The sequence below is a fragment of the Naumovozyma castellii genome, chromosome 4, assembly GCF_000237345.1.
Source record: "Naumovozyma castellii chromosome 4, complete genome".
Taxonomy (NCBI): domain Eukaryota; kingdom Fungi; phylum Ascomycota; class Saccharomycetes; order Saccharomycetales; family Saccharomycetaceae; genus Naumovozyma; species Naumovozyma castellii.
The window spans coordinates 329,168-348,109 of NC_016494.1; the positions used below are offsets into that span (position 1 = coordinate 329,168).

Genomic DNA, 18,942 nt, shown 5'->3' on the forward strand with positions numbered 1-18,942 from the left:
TTTGTATTCCGCGGAACGGGATGCTTGTGACGGCTGGTATCTTGGTAGTGCCACACTGCTCAAATATTTCTCAGCTACTAAATAGAGCCCCTCAAATATGCCGCCAATCTCGGTTCAAAACAACTTCCCTTCATGGAACTGCTCGATTGCAAAACGGAACCATCAGCGAATTAGATGGTAAACATCCGGATAACAAGCCACAATTATTGCTACATTGTTGACTATTCTACTCTATAAATAAAAGTTAAGTTGTATCTTGCTTAACAACCATCAAATATCATTAGAAAATCATTAAACAAAAGGGCCTCCCTGATCGTTTATTATTAGCGTGCACTCATAACTATGTCACAGATTCCTGAACACATGAAAAAAATGTGGAAGAACCAGAAGCTCGTTCCGATACTCTGGCACGTCTAGTCGTGCAGCCTCATGTTGATAGTCCCGCAGCCAGTGCGTCTGAGGATTCATCAAGATCGACTGCTAATTCGATAGAAGATTTCCAAGCAATAGAGGGCTCACAAGGTTCAAATGAAGTCAAAGAGAATGATGACGATGACAATGGTGCTGATGACGATGAAGAAGAGTCCCTAGAAAGAACCAGAACGAGATTTTATTCTCCGAGAATGAAAGGTGAAAGGAAAAACGTTTTGATAAACTTTGCATTTACCAATGGGGTGCTAGCTGTATTTTGTTTCACTATTTTCGTCCTGTTTTGGGGTATTAACTATAGGATTACAGATAAATATCATAGAGTACAAATACTAGCAGTCATTCAAGACGAGGGAATCAATAATTCCACGGTCCTGCCAATGGCTTCCATTCTACCAACTTTGATGCAAGAAAATCCAGCAACATGGCATCTTTATAATACAACAAGTTTTAATGAAAAATTTGGTACCAATAGCACAGAAGCCATTGATAAAGAAGTTATTCATGAAGTGTTTTCTGAACATTACTGGATGGCTTTAAATGTGAAACCTAATGCAACTCAAGCACTTTTTGAGACTTTTATAAATCCCAATGGTCCACCATTTAATTCAACAGAATACTTTCAAGCAGTGTTCCTTAGTGCTCGTGATCCATCTAACTTTAGAGTTACTTTATTACCACTGATAGAATTTTTGGAAACCGCATACAGAAATTATTACATAAATACTTATTTCCCTCAGTTCATGTCCAATGTTTCCATTGCTAATAATTTAACGACGGTAAATGTGACCAATATTGCCCTCGCTGGAGCAATGAATTTTGATTATTTCGATTATAGACCATTCACTGAGCGTGAATTAATTGCACCAGTCATGATCGGGGTCGCATACTGTCTATTATTGACATTTTTCCAATTTTTAGTCTATTCAGGATTACATGCCGAAACTTCAAGATTATTGAAACCAAATCAAGTCATATATTATAGAATTATCATGCTTTGGTGTACAATGTTTATTGCTTCATTATTCTTCTGTACCACTTCGGCCATTTTCCAAGTGGATTTCACAAGAGCATTCGGTAAAGGTGGCTTTGTAGTATATTGGATGACCACGTGGTTATTCATGGTAGCATGTGGTGGTACTAATGAAAATGCAGTCAGTCTGCTTTTCTTAATGGGACCTAGATTCCTTGGTATTTGGATCTTATCCTTCATTATTCTTAATATTACTCCAACTTTTTATCCATTAATTTTGGCTAACCCTGTATATCGTTATGGGTACATGATGCCTGTCCATAATGCAATTGACATTTACAGAGTTATCTTCCTAGATCTTTCGAAACATAAGATGGGGAGAAATTTTGGGCTACTAATCGCTTGGATCGCAATGAACACGGCGGCTCTTCCATTTGTCTATAAGTTTGTCAGTAAAATCTTAACAAATAGAGTCGTTGAAGAAGCACAGGCTAAGGCTAAGCAGGAAGCTTTGAAGGAAGCCAAAAGGAGAGCTCATTCCGTGGCTGCAGGGAAGAATCTGGATGAATAAGTGATTTCTCAATTATGGTGCATTTATATAGACTTTTTGTTTTCTTTTCATATCCATAGACTGATTATTTATTAACTGTTAAACAATTAAAAATGCTTATTATTACGGTTTATAAAATTAATCTATGATTAGATACTGTGTATACCTACTTATGATATAATATACATGTTCGGTAACATTTTTTCATAGCAATAGATGACGATTATGCTGTAGGAGCACCTTCTGGTTTCTTTTTCTTCATTTTGGTATCAATGGTTTCCACTTTAACATCCTTTAATCCCTTCTCTTTCAATAAACTATGAATATAAGCTTCAACGGCTTCTAGTACATCACCTTGAATAACAATTTCCTCCTTCTTTTCTGCATTCTTAGAAACGGAACAACCAGTGGCAAATTTAGAGGCAAAAGTCTTAGCTAATTTCTTCATATCAATTTCAAAGACTTCTAAACCAGAAATGGCAATAATAAACTTCCTCTTGGTTCTGGCTTCTCTCTTAATAATGACTTTGGAAGATAATTTCTTGGCCAACTCTCTTTGTTCTCTATTTTCTTGCTTAGTTTGTAATTTCAAAAGATCTTTCTCTAGTTTCTCCTCTCTTTCTTCACCAATACTAGATTCAGCTAATTTACCTGCTACAGCAGCAACATCCCCATTATCATCACCATATAGTTTAGTGAATAAATCTGGATGGTTTTCTTTCAACCAAACTTTACAACGCTTCAATTTACCTGTGAATTCACAGTATTCTGGTGGATATGAACATACACCACAGTAGACAACTTCTTGCAATGGCATTTTTTTTTCTGATGAACTGGCTCGATTATACTTCGATCTTTAGGCTACTATTTCGAGCTTTGCTATTGTATCCCCATAAATCTTCATTTTTTTTCACCAAAAGATGACAAGGTGTGGGTGTCAGAGAAACTATCTGAACAATGTTTAACGTTACCTACAAAATATAATAGATTACTATCTATAGTTAGTTAGCTATGCTGATTTAATTATAACACAAAAGGAAATTCCTATATATCTATGTTTACGTTTATAATTGAATATGTTGTTGAATTTTATGACGATGCGACGATATTTAAATAATCATTTCGAAGAGGCATTGGCAACTCTCTTTTCGGCATGTTTCCTTAACTCCTCATCCATCAAGTCTCTAACTCTATGAGCACCAGCAATACCAATTGCCAGCACGGTTTCTAATCGATCCAATGGAATCTTATCTTCGACTAACAATAACGATAATTTCTCCGATTTACCAACAACACCTAATGTGACACTACTCATTGCATTTTCCTCCAAAGAGTTTACGTCCAACAGAGGTGTTGTATCATAAAGACCAATGGAAACACCACTGATATAATCGTACATGGCAATCCCAGCATCAATCAATGCCAAAGTAATTCCATTTATTAATGATCCCATTATCCCACCATCTTGTTGTAAGACATGCACTTCGATATCAATTAAAGTTCTTGGATAAATGTTCAACATTACATTTTTCTCAAATGTACGTATTAGTGCAGTTTGCATCTCCAGTACTCTTCTTTCATTCTTATGACTAGATTTACTTCTTTCAAATTTTGAAAATTGCGTAATGTTCACACTGATTTTTAAGATTGCCTTCTCGGTATCCATTTGTGATCTTAAAGTAGGTTCCTTGGGCCCCTTCACAAGAGTGATTACCTTATTATTACCTTGTTCCAAATATGATGACCCATCTGATGCATGAGAATGAGTGTTGATGGAACACTCAAATCGACGTAATTCGTTCCATCGACGTCCATCAAGACGTAACCCTTCTGGTGAATATATCTCCAATCTCGACATTTTTCTAACACGGCTTTGATTGCTTTATCACAGGAAATAGAATGTATTAATGAATTAAGTATGTGCTCTTTTATAACTCTTCTTTTACATTGAAAAATTTCGCTCCGTTGGGAATTATAATTTTCGACAAACCAAAATGTCATAGTGTTAAGTAAAGTAATAACAAATATGAGGACAATAGAATTTCATAGTTAGTTGCACAATGGCTCTCTTGAACTTCCAAAATTGAATAGACTGTAAGAATTCAAACACACCAGTTTCTAATAACAAATAAATATTTAAACAATTTTATTTTTTGGCACCTAGTGGGATGACACCTTAGATGAAGCAAATAAGGTGACTAGTTACATTCTCTAAGGGCAAATTTAATGGACTGATTCATTACCTAATTACTATATAAAATATAACTAAGTAAAGAAACTCAGAGAAATGTGTTGTTAATGAAGAATTACAAGATGTTTCTCAGGTCAAGTCAGTATACGGTGTTTTGGATGGCGTGGTGGTAACTCCGCATAATATTAGACATTCTTCTTCACTTTGACAGCTATACTTGATTTTAGAATTGTAGACGTAATGTCATCAATAAATTGCCCAAGTGTCCACACATTTCCAGCAAAGAAAGCCACTGCACCGAAGAAAATCCCTGGATAGAATACATTTCTACCTTCAAATTCTAAATAATATCCTTGGCTTAACCAAAGGGCCTGCGTGCCCACCCATACTAACAACATGGCAACGCCTCTTTTCATAGAAATTGTTGTATTTATTAGAGAAAAGGGGAGAAAGATGAGATACCAAACGAAATATTGTGACGTACAAACCTTGTTGTATGTAACAAAGGCAAACGTTTGTAAGAAAAGAACGTTTAAGAGATTGGCAAACGTAGGCTGCAAATATTCTAAATAGGTTAGCACAATTGTTATTAACATTTGAGGTGCGAATGAAAATTTGGATAGAAGTGATACTGAGTTTGGATCACTTGCTGAATCAAAATATAATAATATATTCCATAGTGAAAAATTATGTCTGTGATCTGTTCTGTAAAGGTGGTAAAAATATGCTTGATCCAAGAATTCGAATCCATAAATGGAATACATCAAGGTTCCTAACCCAACAATGGTAAATAATGTAGTTGCGCCAACAATGATCAAGTTCTTTAGTTTTGATGATACCGTAGCATTATTATGGGAAGCACATACCAAGTATATCGAGATTGCGAGACAATATATTATTGGATAAATTTTGAAATGGATGGAAAGACCATATATAATGCCCGCTAGCCAGTATCTCCTTTTTTGTAAAAAGTATAATGATAACATCACTAAAAAGCAAAGAATACTTTCTGCGTTACCTCTCGTACTAATAGTAATAACCATTGGATTTAAGAGCCAGATACTACTTAAAAGCCCCAACTTGAGAGAAGAAATCTTTGGGGAAATATTCTTTAACATCTTCATTATAACAATTCCTGTAAATAAATCAAAAATCATGAACAAAAACTTCCCTAAATGGAATAAATCGAAATAATGATCTGGGACCAATAGCCAACTTAATAATGGCGTATATCGATAAGTATCTCTTTGGTATGGTGATCCATTCACTGGAAAATTGGAGTTAAGGTTGATTAATTTCTCATAGACATACCCAGCTGCATCGTGGAAGACAAAATAATCAATATCTGTGTATCTTACTTTAAAATGTGCGTCCTGGTAGATACCAAACAAATAAAATACCACTCTTATCAGCAGCCCACTTACAACCAGCAGTCTTTCTGTGTTCTGGAGGTTCATTTTACAAAACGTTGAACAACTTTCTTCTATCACAATGTTTCAATTGTGCAAGTCTGTATGTAACAGTTCGATAGCTTTAGAAAGAAGGAATCAAAGTAGTATTTTTTTGGTTGCGGTTCATAAATTTTAGCAAAATAACAATGGAATGAAGAGTAGTTCCATATAGTTGATGAAGATAGAACGGAATTATGAGTGAAGAACTAAGCTATGATGACCTTGTAGAACATATTGTTTTAAATAAACCGATACCTAATGTCGTTCAAGTTCCTGATACGGTGCTTGATAGTAAACTAGGCTCACAACCAAGATTAACACAACGGATCAAACCATGGGAACAAGTGGAGGTTGCTGGAGAAGAAACGCCAACAAATGATAATTTCGGATTAGTAAACTTGTCGACTAACTCAGACCTTTCGAAAGACATGGATAACCTTTCTAAGCTTTACGCTTTGGAAGCAGACTACATAGCTACTTTGCAGAAAAAGGAGCCAATCGATAATGAAACTGGTGATGTAAATAATGATCAGGATGCTAGTTAGTACGTTATAGATTTTTTCATTACCCACGCTTTCAATTAACAGAAATATTGACTACTACAGAATTGAAATTTCCATATATATCAATTAATATTCATAATCCAGTATATAATAAAAAAAACATTGAATGAATTCAATCTTATATACTGTTGATAAAATTAGCTTTCTTTTAAAATTGTATAGTCTAGTCTAGGAAAAGTTAACATTGACATTAAACTAATGAATGATTTGAGAAAAAAATAAAGAGCTGTTAACGTAACTCGAAGAACACCACATTAAGCATTGAAGAACCAAGATCGCTCCCAGTTTTATAAAGAAGGGCCACCCATAACTACGAAGACCAGCACACAGAGTATTTAGGGATGAGTGCAGTAGAATCAAATACCACAACAAATATATTAACTGCTTCAAACACATCGCTGGCGAATACTGATAACATCAGTGAACTCACGCCCAAACCGAGTGATTCTACGTTAGAGCAGGGAAGATATGTTGGGATTCTAAATCAGATAGTTCCATTTGTGCTTCATACCTCCTATTATATGACGGATCTAATATATACCTTATATTATGTTGCCAATACCGAAGAAAATATGCAAGAAAAGAATACAGAAAAGAGTGATGCACTATTAAATCTAAAAACAGAACTATGCTCTCTGGTAGTTAAGTTGAGGACAAGGTTTCGAAATCTATTGGACGAATGTGACTTGAATGATCCTGAAACTCCCATCGTTTTCAGAAACCTTATTGATAAAAATATAATATCAATATTATACCAAGTTAATGACATCCTGACCAACGAGTTGGGCGAGTTATCTAATGATCATGACAGCAACTTCAATGGACTTATTATACAATTACAAAATTGCTTTAATGGGTTTGGGAACCTATTTAATTTTGTTAAAAAAATGCCATTACAACGTCAATACAAAGTTACTAGTCTTCAATTAGATGTGCTAATTACAGTGGTACGGAATGACCTACTGCCGACTTGGAAAACACAGTTAGATCTATTGAATTGCAAACTATTTGATGACTTATCACGCAATCAGAATGTAGTGTCTCGCTACCGAGAAGCCACTAATGATAGGGATTCAGATGTGAAGGAGGGTGAAAGCTTTGTAAAATTTGTAAATTGGTTGAAGGAAGAAATTATTGGCGACCACTTACTCTAATATTTGTTAAAATCACATGTTTATTTTTGCAAAGTTACGTAGATTATGTGACACTTTCAAATTTTTAAATTCTTTATACTCGGGTTTTCTTCCAAGAAATTTCTGTCTATTTGTAGTAATATTACAATACGTATCACTCACTATACCTAGGGTTGTATTAATCATTCAACAAGCACAAGCCATTACCACTCCATGTCAGCCATATTAGACGAAATACAGAAGTTTCTAGTACTACCCATTGATTTCCCTAGTCAAAAGAGGACTTTCGAATTACAACAAAACATTCTACTGATTGGAGCCATTGCGGCAAGTATCTATGGTTTCCTAACACAATCATTATATAACACACTAATTTGTTATGGTGTGACGTTTGTTGTTACATTACTACTAGTGGTCCCACCCTATCCTTTCTACAATAAACAGAAATTGCAATGGGTCCAACCCAAGCTTGCCACCAATTTATGAATTCTTTACGACGGCGGAATCCCCCCCTCCTATCTCACATATTTGAAGAACTTGTGATAGCACTGAAGGTACTTATATAATCTTTGCTAATCTATTTCTATATGCACACAGAAATAAATACTAGTGATGACAATGTACATTATACTATACAGGAATTTTCTTTATTTATATACTTCTATCTAAGGTTTCATTATTTAAAAGACTAGGTAACCGTTATCTTCCAAGAACAAAACAACCTTTTGGACAATGTGGAAAATAGTTTCATCGACTGAATCTAATTTAATATCAGAGTTAGCAGAAGCACCTAAAGTGTAAACGTTTTGATCGGCACCGAATGAAACGTTTTTAGAGGTCCATTGATTTGGAACGATCAACCCAGAACCAGCTTGGATAAAATCTGGAATTAATTCCAATAATTTATCATTGTTTTCATGTTCGAAAACTTTGTAATGTCTACCACCACCGAATTGCAAGAAAGTGGATAGTAGGGCAATGGCCAATTGACCACTTGGAGCATTCAATGAATCTTCCAAGACAATAGCGAAACCTTGTTTTGGTCTTGGTGGGTTTGATTCTCTTAAAATCTTGACGACTTCTGGGTATGAGAACCATTCTGGAATTTCACCACCGACTCTTAATCTTTTTCTCAATTCAGTACCTGAAATGTTCAAAGTTCTTGTCTTTGAAGTATCAATTTGATCAATTGGAGCATAACGATCTTCATCTGGTAAATAAGTGACCATTCTGAATGGAACGACTTGAATGTCTAATTCATTCTTGTAAGATTCGACTAATTCTTGAGCATCATATGGACCATAGAAATCGACACCCTTAGAGTTACTACCTGGACCAGCATGATCTCTTCCGACAATGAAATGAGTGGCACCATAATTTTTTCTAATGATTGCATGCCAAACAGCTTCTCTATCACCACCCATTCTCATAGCCAATGGCAATAAAGATAAGAAAGCGATACCATTTGGATAACGCTTGATAATCTCTTGGTAAACACGGACACGGGTATGATGGTCAATGTCACCTGGCTTAGTTAGACCCACGACAGGGTGAATCAAAACCTTAGCGTTAGCTTCTCTTGCGGCTCTAACAGTTAATTCTCTATGAGCTCTATGCATTGGGTTTCTAGTTTGGAAAGCCACGATACGATCCCATTGTCTGGATTGGAATTCCAATCTCAATTGAGCTGGAGCCTTACGTAGACCTGGATAATCGTAATGTTGTGGTAATTGGATAGCTTCAAGGGAGCCACCGATGTAGTATTCACCTGCAATGTTATTCAAGTAACGAATGGCAGGATGTTCTGGATCGCCTCTGAAGACTTCCTTAGCTTCCAAGGCCTTATCTGGTCTATAAACGTCAGTGACGGTCAAGATAGCGATTGGAATTTCACCATCTTGCAATAAGGTAATTCTTGAATTTGGAGCGACAGATTTAGCGAAAGTTTCATCCACGTCCAAAGTGATTGGCATGGTCCAAAGAGTACCATCAGCCAATCTGGAGTTCTTCACGACGGACAAATAGTCCTTTTCAGTGAGAAACCCAGTCAAGGGAGAGAACCCACCGTTCAAGATCAATTCGATATCGCAAATTTGTCTAGCGGTTAAAGTCCATTGAGCAAGAGACCCAGATTGAGCTTCTTGTGATAGAGCGGCTTTCTTGGAAGCGTCTCTGGCAACTAGGTCTTGTAAAATTCCACCGTGAGGAGCTGGCATGATGTGTATGATTGATTGGATATTATCGTTATGAGTATTTGCAAATTGTTTACAAATCAAGGTCAATCCTTCGTCTCTCGAGAAGCGACTATTTTATATAGCTGTTATATACCCTCGGCATTCTCGAGCGATTTGGTTTCGTGCATACGTTTGCCATAATGGTTTATGGAATGCTTGCTTGGTTGATTGAGAAGCCCACAGTGTGTGTTAACCGCGATGACTACCTCTTGGAAATGTGTAACTGAACTGTGGCATTTGGTACTCTGGGAACAATGTCACATTTGATTTCCAATCGCTGTTTTCCGTCTGTCACGACAAGCACACAATTACCCGCCCAAACAGGGTAACAGAATTGCGGGGTGCTGGTGGTGACTGGGTGTTTTCGGGCTTCCAAATGGGTGTACGGACTTTTTTGGAGGAAGTCGGCGGCTAAGAGCCGTCACCTTATCTTTATTTTTTTCTGGTAACATGGCCTCCCTAAAATTGGCGTAACGCGATTCCATTGTTACCCGAGGAGCATAGACACACGCATGCAACAATACCCTCCCTCGAGGTAGCAGAATCACACCAGTTAGCAAGCAAACTAGCCAACCACGGAGTTCTCGTACGTGCCAGTGGGTGATTCTGAACACGTATGCAACCGTTGCGGCAATTCAGGCCCAATTCAAGGTGTGTGTGACACCTATCAAACAATACGTACGTTTGTGCCACTGTCTTGAGTTCCGAACCTGAATGTATATAAGTATCTAACATGTTCCAACATTGAACAACTTCTTACTCTCTATTCACTCTTTTAATTTCACTTATCTTGTTTCTATAAAACCAAGAACATAGTTCGTCAATAAACAACAAACAAAAACAAACATTCAAAAATGGTTAGAATTGCTATTAACGGTTTCGGTAGAATCGGTAGATTAGTTTTGAGAATTGCTTTGGCTAGATCCAACATTGAAGTTGTCGCCATTAACGATCCTTTCATTGCTAATGACTACGCCGCTTACATGTTCAAGTACGACTCCACTCACGGTAGATTCGCTGGTGAAGTTTCTCACGATGAAAAGAACTTGATCATCGACGGTAAGAAGATCGCTGTCTACAACGAAAGAGACCCAGCTAACTTGCCATGGGGTGCTTCCAAGGTTGATATCGCTATTGACTCCACTGGTATCTTCAAGGAATTAGACTCCGCTCAAAAGCATATTGATGCTGGTGCCAAGAAGGTCGTCATCACTGCCCCATCCGGTACCGCCCCAATGTTCGTCATGGGTGTCAACGAAGACAAATACACTCCAGACTTGAAGATCGTTTCCAACGCTTCTTGTACCACTAACTGTTTGGCTCCATTGGCTAAGGTTATTAACGACACCTTCGGTATTGAAGAAGGTTTGATGACCACTGTCCACTCTCAAACTGCCACTCAAAAGACTGTTGATGGTCCATCCCACAAGGACTGGAGAGGTGGTAGAACTGCTTCCGCTAACATCATCCCATCCTCCACCGGTGCCGCCAAGGCTGTCGGTAAGGTCTTGCCAGAATTACAAGGTAAGTTGACCGGTATGGCTTTCAGAGTCCCAACCGTCGATGTCTCCGTTGTCGATTTGACCGTCAAGTTGGCTAAGGAAACCACTTACGATGAAATTAAGAAGGCTGTCAAGGCTGCCTCTGAAGGTAAGATGAAGGGTGTCTTGGGTTACACTGAAGACGCTGTTGTCTCCTCTGATTTCATCAGTGACACTCACTCTTCCGTCTTTGACGCTACTGCCGGTATTCAATTATCTCCAAAGTTCGTCAAGTTGGTTGCTTGGTACGATAACGAATACGGTTACTCTACCAGAGTCGTCGATTTGGTTGAACACGTCGCTAAGGCTTAATTGAATTGAATTGAATTTGTTAATTCCATTCTCTTTTTTTATTACCCTTTAACTTCTTTGATGATATAAAGTTTTTCCAATATATAAACTTTTTAATGATAAATATTATTTCTCTATATAGATGATAAATTAGAGGAATTTAATGATTTATGAAAAAAAACACTTATTCTTTTCTTTCAACAACATGCTCCTTAATGCTTGAATATTACATAGACTATACTTATACTATATACAAAAATTCAAATGAATTTGTTAATCTTAAACTACAATGTTACGTAACCAGATGAATAGCTTACACTACTTTCATCTAAATTTTGCACCTGTGAACTTTGTGAATAATTTGGCCATTCAAAAGTAACTTTTTCATCTTTTGGAAGATACGATAGCGCAGCTAAAATAACACCAATAGGTCTCTCACCACAAATGGTGTTTCCCGTAATTTCTAAATACCTTTTCCAAGCCTTGTATCTGTTCTCATTAGTTGATTCAGATAACGTATGCATGGCAGCCCTATCTAATATTTCAATAGATTTCCAAATGGGCACTTGATGATGCTTTAATTTACTTCTTGCAGTTAACATTTCAATTTCTGTCTCCTCTTCCATAGCCTCCTTTAATTCACCTTCACTACCGACATAGCCAGTATATTCAAATCGTCTCCCCCAATGACAAAAATCACTACTTAAGATGAATAAGTTTTCAGGGTCCACCAAATATTTAGCCAACTCTTCTCCAACTTCCATATCCACTTCGGTAGAATTATGTGACACCATCATAGGTATCACTTTCACTTGTTCCAATTCTATGTCACGCCATTTCAAAGTCTGTGCCAACATGGAAAATTGCATCTCTAAAGAATGCTCATCCATATCCACATCTTGATTCATAAATGCAAATAACTTTTTACCATGTTTCGCTTTAACCAATTTCTTACAAACGTCCTTATCCACTTTAAATTCACCCAAAGGTGTTTCAATAGCATCAAACCCACTCACAAACACTTCATTCTTGAAATAGATATGATGAGAGGGACCCAATATGAAAACTCTCTTTACCTTCTTAGTTAATGCTAATGACGCAAATGAATACGCCATTGTATGACCACAATACCTATACCCAGCATGAGGAGAAATAATGACTCTCGCATTGGAAACGATAGGTTTCTTTGTGCTGGTTAAGTACGTTTGTAATTGGTGGGAAAGATCAGTGGCATTCTTGGAATACCAGGAACCAGCATGTGTTGCAGGACGGATAGACATTTTGCTTCTTATTTTTTTACTTTAGTTTTGTTAGGATTGCATCGTACAAGAGGAAGAAAGAACTTGTGTGGATCATCCTTGTTTATCTTTCCTCCCTTTTCGTTGGGTCCCTTTTATATGGGATGTGATTATTATTTGTTCGGAATGAAATTTAAAGGAAACAGGGGCAATCGCTACCGATGTTAAGACGAAACCGAAGAGAATACATACGGATCAACCCTCGCTATTTTGATGATCTGCACAAATGGGGTTTTATGTCTTATAATTATAAACTTTTTATGTATGTAGAGAAAAGATCAAATAAATTATGCTAGGTGAGAATGAGCTAGTAAGTAGAATGGTGTGGGGTAGCGAACAATTATTAGTGAATACGGTTAGCTCTTCTAGTCTGAATCTTCAGAATCAGATTCAGAATCAGATTTGTTGTCCAATTCTTTACTTTCCAATAGTGCTTGCAATTCAGCATCTTCTGTGGCAGTGACTGCCTTTGGTGGCATTGTGACATTACAAACACCATCATATTTGGAAATAGTTTCGTTAATCTTTTCAATGGCTTCTTGTAATTTGGCAATACCTTGTTGTTTATCCAAGGCTTGCGTTGTTAGGACATATAATGGAGCAGCTACCAATTTCACTTTAATTTCCATTTGTTCAGTGGACAAATCTTCTGCAGCTTTCAAAGCTTCTTTAATGGCATCAATACCTTCATAACTGAAGCATGAGACTTCAACATCTGCTCTAATCTTGACAGCCTGTGGTGTTAACCTCTTTGAAATGTAAACTTTTAATTCATTCAATATTTCCTTAGATGGAGGTTCAATACCTTCCCAAACGGTTTCATCAATAATAGAAAGTTTAAAAGCTTCGTATGCATTTCCATACTTTCGACTTAAAGGCCATGCAATACTCTTGTATAAGTCTTCTAATGGGATCTGGAATTTCTCAGCACAGAACCTTAGAATTGAATTAACAGCCTTTGATTTTTGGTATTTTTCTTCACAATTAATAATATCCTCCGATGAAACACGACGTTTCGATAAGTCAATGTAACCTTTCTCCTTATCTACACGAAGAACCACGGCAACGTCATTCTTACCCACACGAATTAATTTTTGAATGGATCTAATACGTCTACGAGACAATTCACTCAAAAGAATCATACCTTCAATATTGTCATATTCTAACAGTTTGACGTATGCACCCATTTCGGCAATTTGTTGGACATTGACCATGACGATGTCATCGACTTCTGGGAATTTGTTTTCGTAAAATCTACAATGGTTAGTGGTCATCTTTTTTTCCAAAATTCTTAGATTATTATTAATGAGTGAGTAACAATATTATCAAATGCACAGGATGTCTAATGCGGATCACTACCTTTAAACTTAAGCTCAAAGTTAACTAAATTATATTGTGGTTTATTAAACTGGAATTTGTTACTCATCTATCCGTCAGCTTCGAAGTTTTTTTCTTTCAAAAATTTGGCGATTAACCAACCGGGTAAAAAAACGGTCTCGCATGACACATATAACAAGTTCAAGTTTTATAAATATTAATATTATTTCATTAAATAGGTACGTAGTATTCTATATGCACTCATATTTTGTTTTGGTTAACACCAAACATGCCAAAATCTCTTTATAAACGACATCTTGGCGACGGCAGCTTCCTCTGCTATTACTTCTGCCCTATGCAAATGTGGATCCAAGGCCTTTCTCCCAGTATCAAGGTCCATTTCTTCAAGTGTAACCACCCAGGACCAATTCTTGAAATAAAGTTTGTGTCCAATGTAACAGACGATTAAGATAGGCAATGACAGATACCCTTCGAAAAACGATTGTACATCCGCAGAATCACCTCCTAATGGGAATAATGAAGTCCAGAACGATGCAACTAACACTAGGAAAAGAACAACCACACCGTATAATGACCCCCATACACCGGTTTGTGATAAGTATGGCATTTCGTCAAGGGATCTATTTTGTTTAATCATTGCTTGACGGAATCTAATATGCGATATGTTAATGGCCATCCAGCAGAAAATAGTCGATAAACCTGAAAGGGCACTTAACCAGGTGAACACTTCATTCTGTTTATCACTTGCTGCAATGAATGATAAGAGACCAAAGAATAAAGTCACCAAAGTTGCATTAATGGGTCTACCTCTCTTGTCTACTTTACCTAGTTTCTTTGGAAGGTTACCAATATGGGCCATGGAGACCATACATCTTGAACATGCGTAAACTGCACTATTTGCTACTGAAATAATAGAGATTAGGATAATGGCATTCATTAATGAATCTAAACCTTTAATACCACCATTTTCAATGGCGATGACTAATGGAGAAGCAGCTGCATCAACAGATGATGTACCACTCATTAATCTTGGATCATCATATGGGACTAAACAACCCACTAAAGTTAAAATGGTCACATATGAGGCTGTAATCAACCAAAACGTTCTCTTAGCAGCCTTAGGAATAGTCTTTCTTGGATCCTTACTTTCTGCGGCAGAGACAGCCGTCATTTCAATACCACTATAAGAGAATGCTGCAGTGACAAATACAGAACATAAACCTTTGAACTTGGTACCACTTGTATGACCAACAAATGCACCAGGGTTATGCCAGTATTTCCCACCTAGGTATCCACCCTTGGGACCACCACCACAGGATAGAACAATACCCAAGATGGTGAATCCAATAATGGCTAAAATTTTCACCATGGATAGAACAAATTCGGTCTCACCGAAAGATTTCACGTCTAACATATTAGCTAAGGTGATCACGGTGTAAAAGATGGCCACCCATGCGTCTGAATTAATGGTACTATTCCAATATTTAATGGTAATGGATGCGGCAACTAATTCCAAAGGTAAAAGAACTAACCATTGAGCTAAATAATTCAAATTCACAGCAAATGCAAAAGATGGATCTACGAATCTGGTAATGTAGACGTTAAACCCACCAACAACTGGGAATGCAGCCGCCAGTTCACCTAATGAGTTGATAACTGTGAAAAGACATGTACTGATAATAACCCAATCAATGACTAATGATGCTGGACCTCCTGATGCAAGAGCTGCACCTGAGTTAACAAAAAGACCTACACCGATGGCACCACCCACAGCTAATGTTAACAGATGACGGATCGATAGATCTTTATTCAAACTTTTGTTGATATCCTCCTTCGTTACCGATGATTGGGACGTTATATCGATATTGTCCTCAATAGGGGAATCCTTGGACTTTTCATTGAAGGGGGAAGGAGTATTTGAAGTAAACGAATGAACTTGGGAAGACGAACGCCCTATTCCTTCCTCTCCTTCTTCATCTGGAGCTCTAAACCCGTCTATAACATCGGCCCAATATTCTTTCTTTAGAGGATTCTTTTTTGTCATTACTTCTTTGTAAACCAATAAGTGATGATGCTGATGATAATAAGTACCACTTTGTAGTTACAATGAGCTATCCCGAGAGAGTTTTTAAAGTGTCTGTGTGGCTTTCAAGATCTTGGTGGAAAAATTTAGACGTTTAACGATCCGCTGCAGGCATTGTTTTTTTAAATAAAAGGAATGAAAAAGAAATTTCACGGAAGGAGAGAAAACCTCGAGTGAGTCAAGATATCGTGATTGGCGTTTCCCATTACGAAATTTAGCCAAGCCATACAAAACTGGGGGCAGTTTCCTGGCAGTTTCCTGAGACCATCAGCGATGGATTCTCGAAGGACTGTTTGCGGTAATTTAATTAAACAGGGACAAAATTAATTTAAAAACGGAAACTTTTGACTCTGTTTTCCGTTTTGTCTGACGCGCGCCAGTAAAGCGAATTTTCTCTTAATCGCAAGATTTTACTAAAAGCTAATTGAATTCTGTTTTTTGGTATATCATGTTTTCAGTCACCTTTCCTCCAAACTAGGTACTAATTTGAAATAAAGGTGTTTGGAATGGGAATGATGTTCCAGCTCTGTATTTGTTCTATATTTTCAGGAAATCCATATGAAATTGAACAACACTTTGAACAAAAACTGTGTAAGATGGCAGATTTAATCCTGAGTATAACTTGTTGTAGTAGAGTAGGTCTTCATAGTATTATTTTTTGGTGATGGAGTCAGGTTGAATATTGTAATTCATTGTTTTTATTCAGTGTTCGAAGATATTAGTTATTTACCAGACTATTTATTGCTGCGTATCTTACTTACTCTATTCATATCCAAGGATTCGCTCGTCGCGGCTCCTTGGTATTATATACTAAGGAGGATCTCTAGATCCCCCAGCCCATATTCCAAATATGGACAAGTTTACCCACTCGGGTACTTCGGATACTCAATATCCGGGATAGGAAACATATCCTACCATACGACAGCCTGGTTCGGCCCATGAGACACAAACGCCTGAACCTCTAGTTCAGTTTACCATACAACATCCTCCTCCTCCCAACTTGAGACATCAGATTCAAGCTTGATCAGAGCTCAAGTTGTCAGCTTCCAGTTGTTCGAAGTCGGTTTGTAATGAATTCAAACTATGAATTGGTAAAGGTCTCAGTTATGCAACTGTATTCAACAGTGATATGTGGGTCAACATCTTGCATCTTGCAATAAAATATCCCTTCACGTGGAAAATAACCCACTAAGGCTGTATTCTCAGGAACTCTGGCAAGTCTCTCAAGACTCGTTCTTGGTTTCTGTTTCGGACATCTGTCCACTCCTGGAATGCATGGCTTCAGCCACACCGTATTTATCATTCTGTATAGCTTCCTCATTAATGGTAGGTCTAATTCACAACAATTCGCACCTACTTTCACTACTTAAAAAACCTCACATGAAATTAGCTGAATCTTTTAATAAAAACCTTGGATAAAATATGTCGTACCCAATCACCTATTTCGTAATCAACTTGGATGCTCTTCCTATTGGTATCCTATTCTTGAAGTATTTGTATTTCCTCTAATTTATTTTGTTTTCCATGGGTTAAAGCTTTGCATATTGAGCCATTCCAAATATCAAAAGGTTCAGAGAAATTTTATTGGCTCAAATGTTACAAAGATGTACAAGATTATGTCAAAAGTTATCTCCAGTGCCAATTAATGAAAAGTCATAGACCTAAAGGCCAAGAGCTAGCGCAACCCTTACCTGTACCTGAGGGCCAATGGCTAAACATTTCTATGGACTTTGTCACCAGTATTTTAATTTCTGAAAGAGGATGTAATATTATCATGGTCATTGTAAATAGGTTTTCAAAGAGAAGCAATTTTATAGCGGCTAAAAAGACTTATGGGAGTTCAGATATATTAGACGCGATGTTAAGATTCGTTTTCTCTCTACATGGCTTTCCAGTATCCATCGTAAGCAATAGAGACATCAGGTTTAATTCTAAAATGTATAAGGAACTCACGGAGAGATTAGGTATTAAACTATTGATGTCAACCAGCAATCATCCACAAACGGACAGCCAGCCTGCGAGAGTGAATAGAACTTTAGGACAATTGTTTAGGTTCTATTGTCATAATGACTAGGCAAGTTGGAATAGGTTATTACCTCATGTTGAATATGTTTACAACATTACCTATCAGAAAGTTTTGGGTATGTCACCGTTTGAAGCGGATTTAGGGTATAAACCAAATGAGCCAGTTAAGAATAAAGATTTAGAGATTAATGCGAGATAACGTGTATACTAGAATGGAATCCAAATAACTTATGATCGTGACACCTCTTTCTTTTTACTATTAGGTGATTTGTTGCCTGTCTGGACAACACCATCTAGATGTTTCCAGTGCCACTCAAGGTCTGCAGAAAAGATCATAATTTCATCCAAATAAACATTCACATAGTCGAAGTCTCCGAACATATCAGACCATATACCTTGCAAATGTACTAGGAACATTAACCAAATCGAAAGGCATAACAGTGAACCAAAAGAGTAAGTAACATAAGTAACAAAAAATAGTCTAACAAATAAGCATTAATATTGAATACCTAATAACAATAACAACTCTCAACCTGAATCCAACAAGTTGTCATAGTATCGCTCATGGTGATTGATTCAGGTCGAGAGTAGTTATTGTATTCATTGTTATTAAGTATTCAATATTAATAGTTATTTATTAGATTATTTCGTTCTGTGACTCTCTTCGGAACTCCTTGACCTTATATATTCATGAGGATCTCTAGATCCCCTAGTCCACAATCCACATATGGACTCACTTACCCACTCGGGTAATACGGATACTCAATATCCTTAATAGGGAAAATAACCTACAAGGCGACAACCTCGTTCGGCTTGTAGTGTTCCGTTCCACCCACGGGTTT

At 37.1% G+C, this 18,942-nt stretch overlaps 13 protein-coding genes across 13 annotated transcripts; 5 read left to right on the top strand and 8 right to left on the bottom strand.

The window, feature by feature from the left end:
* Positions 1-623: 623 nt before the first annotated feature.
* On the top strand, positions 624-1,973 carry NCAS0D01760 (uncharacterized protein; the record flags this gene model as incomplete). Its single annotated transcript, XM_003676071.1, has 1 exon — positions 624-1,973. The coding sequence occupies one exon, from the start codon at positions 624-626 to the stop codon at positions 1,971-1,973; it is 1,350 nt and encodes a 449-aa protein (XP_003676119.1).
* A 202-nt stretch (positions 1,974-2,175) lies between these two features.
* On the bottom strand, positions 2,176-2,769 carry TMA22 (Tma22p; the record flags this gene model as incomplete). Its single annotated transcript, XM_003676072.1, has 1 exon — positions 2,176-2,769. One exon carries the CDS (start codon positions 2,767-2,769, stop codon positions 2,176-2,178), a length of 594 nt encoding a protein of 197 aa, XP_003676120.1.
* Positions 2,770-3,069: 300 nt separating this feature from the next.
* Positions 3,070-3,810, bottom strand: SKI6 (exosome non-catalytic core subunit SKI6; the record flags this gene model as incomplete). Its single annotated transcript, XM_003676073.1, has 1 exon — positions 3,070-3,810. The coding sequence occupies one exon, from the start codon at positions 3,808-3,810 to the stop codon at positions 3,070-3,072; it is 741 nt and encodes a 246-aa protein (XP_003676121.1).
* Positions 3,811-4,328: 518 nt separating this feature from the next.
* GPI14 (glycosylphosphatidylinositol-alpha 1,4 mannosyltransferase I) lies at positions 4,329-5,600 on the bottom strand (the record flags this gene model as incomplete). Its single annotated transcript, XM_003676074.1, has 1 exon — positions 4,329-5,600. One exon carries the CDS (start codon positions 5,598-5,600, stop codon positions 4,329-4,331), a length of 1,272 nt encoding a protein of 423 aa, XP_003676122.1.
* Positions 5,601-5,788: 188 nt separating this feature from the next.
* Positions 5,789-6,139, top strand: NCAS0D01800 (uncharacterized protein; the record flags this gene model as incomplete). Its single annotated transcript, XM_003676075.1, has 1 exon — positions 5,789-6,139. One exon carries the CDS (start codon positions 5,789-5,791, stop codon positions 6,137-6,139), a length of 351 nt encoding a protein of 116 aa, XP_003676123.1.
* A 359-nt stretch (positions 6,140-6,498) lies between these two features.
* Positions 6,499-7,311, top strand: CAL4 (Cal4p; the record flags this gene model as incomplete). Its single annotated transcript, XM_003676076.1, has 1 exon — positions 6,499-7,311. The coding sequence occupies one exon, from the start codon at positions 6,499-6,501 to the stop codon at positions 7,309-7,311; it is 813 nt and encodes a 270-aa protein (XP_003676124.1).
* Positions 7,312-7,503: 192 nt separating this feature from the next.
* On the top strand, positions 7,504-7,776 carry SPC1 (signal peptidase complex subunit SPC1; the record flags this gene model as incomplete). The annotated part of the gene is made up of 1 exon (XM_003676077.1): positions 7,504-7,776. One exon carries the CDS (start codon positions 7,504-7,506, stop codon positions 7,774-7,776), a length of 273 nt encoding a protein of 90 aa, XP_003676125.1.
* Positions 7,777-7,970: 194 nt separating this feature from the next.
* MET3 (sulfate adenylyltransferase) lies at positions 7,971-9,506 on the bottom strand (the record flags this gene model as incomplete). The annotated part of the gene is made up of 1 exon (XM_003676078.1): positions 7,971-9,506. One exon carries the CDS (start codon positions 9,504-9,506, stop codon positions 7,971-7,973), a length of 1,536 nt encoding a protein of 511 aa, XP_003676126.1.
* Positions 9,507-10,378: 872 nt separating this feature from the next.
* Positions 10,379-11,377, top strand: TDH2 (glyceraldehyde-3-phosphate dehydrogenase (phosphorylating) TDH2; the record flags this gene model as incomplete). Its single annotated transcript, XM_003676079.1, has 1 exon — positions 10,379-11,377. One exon carries the CDS (start codon positions 10,379-10,381, stop codon positions 11,375-11,377), a length of 999 nt encoding a protein of 332 aa, XP_003676127.1.
* Positions 11,378-11,640: 263 nt separating this feature from the next.
* MHO1 (Mho1p) lies at positions 11,641-12,636 on the bottom strand (the record flags this gene model as incomplete). The annotated part of the gene is made up of 1 exon (XM_003676080.1): positions 11,641-12,636. The coding sequence occupies one exon, from the start codon at positions 12,634-12,636 to the stop codon at positions 11,641-11,643; it is 996 nt and encodes a 331-aa protein (XP_003676128.1).
* A 383-nt stretch (positions 12,637-13,019) lies between these two features.
* On the bottom strand, positions 13,020-13,928 carry SUI2 (translation initiation factor eIF2 subunit alpha; the record flags this gene model as incomplete). Its single annotated transcript, XM_003676081.1, has 1 exon — positions 13,020-13,928. The coding sequence occupies one exon, from the start codon at positions 13,926-13,928 to the stop codon at positions 13,020-13,022; it is 909 nt and encodes a 302-aa protein (XP_003676129.1).
* Positions 13,929-14,248: 320 nt separating this feature from the next.
* NCAS0D01870 (amino acid permease) lies at positions 14,249-16,036 on the bottom strand (the record flags this gene model as incomplete). The annotated part of the gene is made up of 1 exon (XM_003676082.1): positions 14,249-16,036. One exon carries the CDS (start codon positions 16,034-16,036, stop codon positions 14,249-14,251), a length of 1,788 nt encoding a protein of 595 aa, XP_003676130.1.
* Positions 16,037-18,328: 2,292 nt separating this feature from the next.
* Positions 18,329-18,517, bottom strand: NCAS0D01880 (uncharacterized protein; the record flags this gene model as incomplete). The annotated part of the gene is made up of 1 exon (XM_003676083.1): positions 18,329-18,517. One exon carries the CDS (start codon positions 18,515-18,517, stop codon positions 18,329-18,331), a length of 189 nt encoding a protein of 62 aa, XP_003676131.1.
* Between the last annotated feature and the right edge of the window lie 425 nt (positions 18,518-18,942).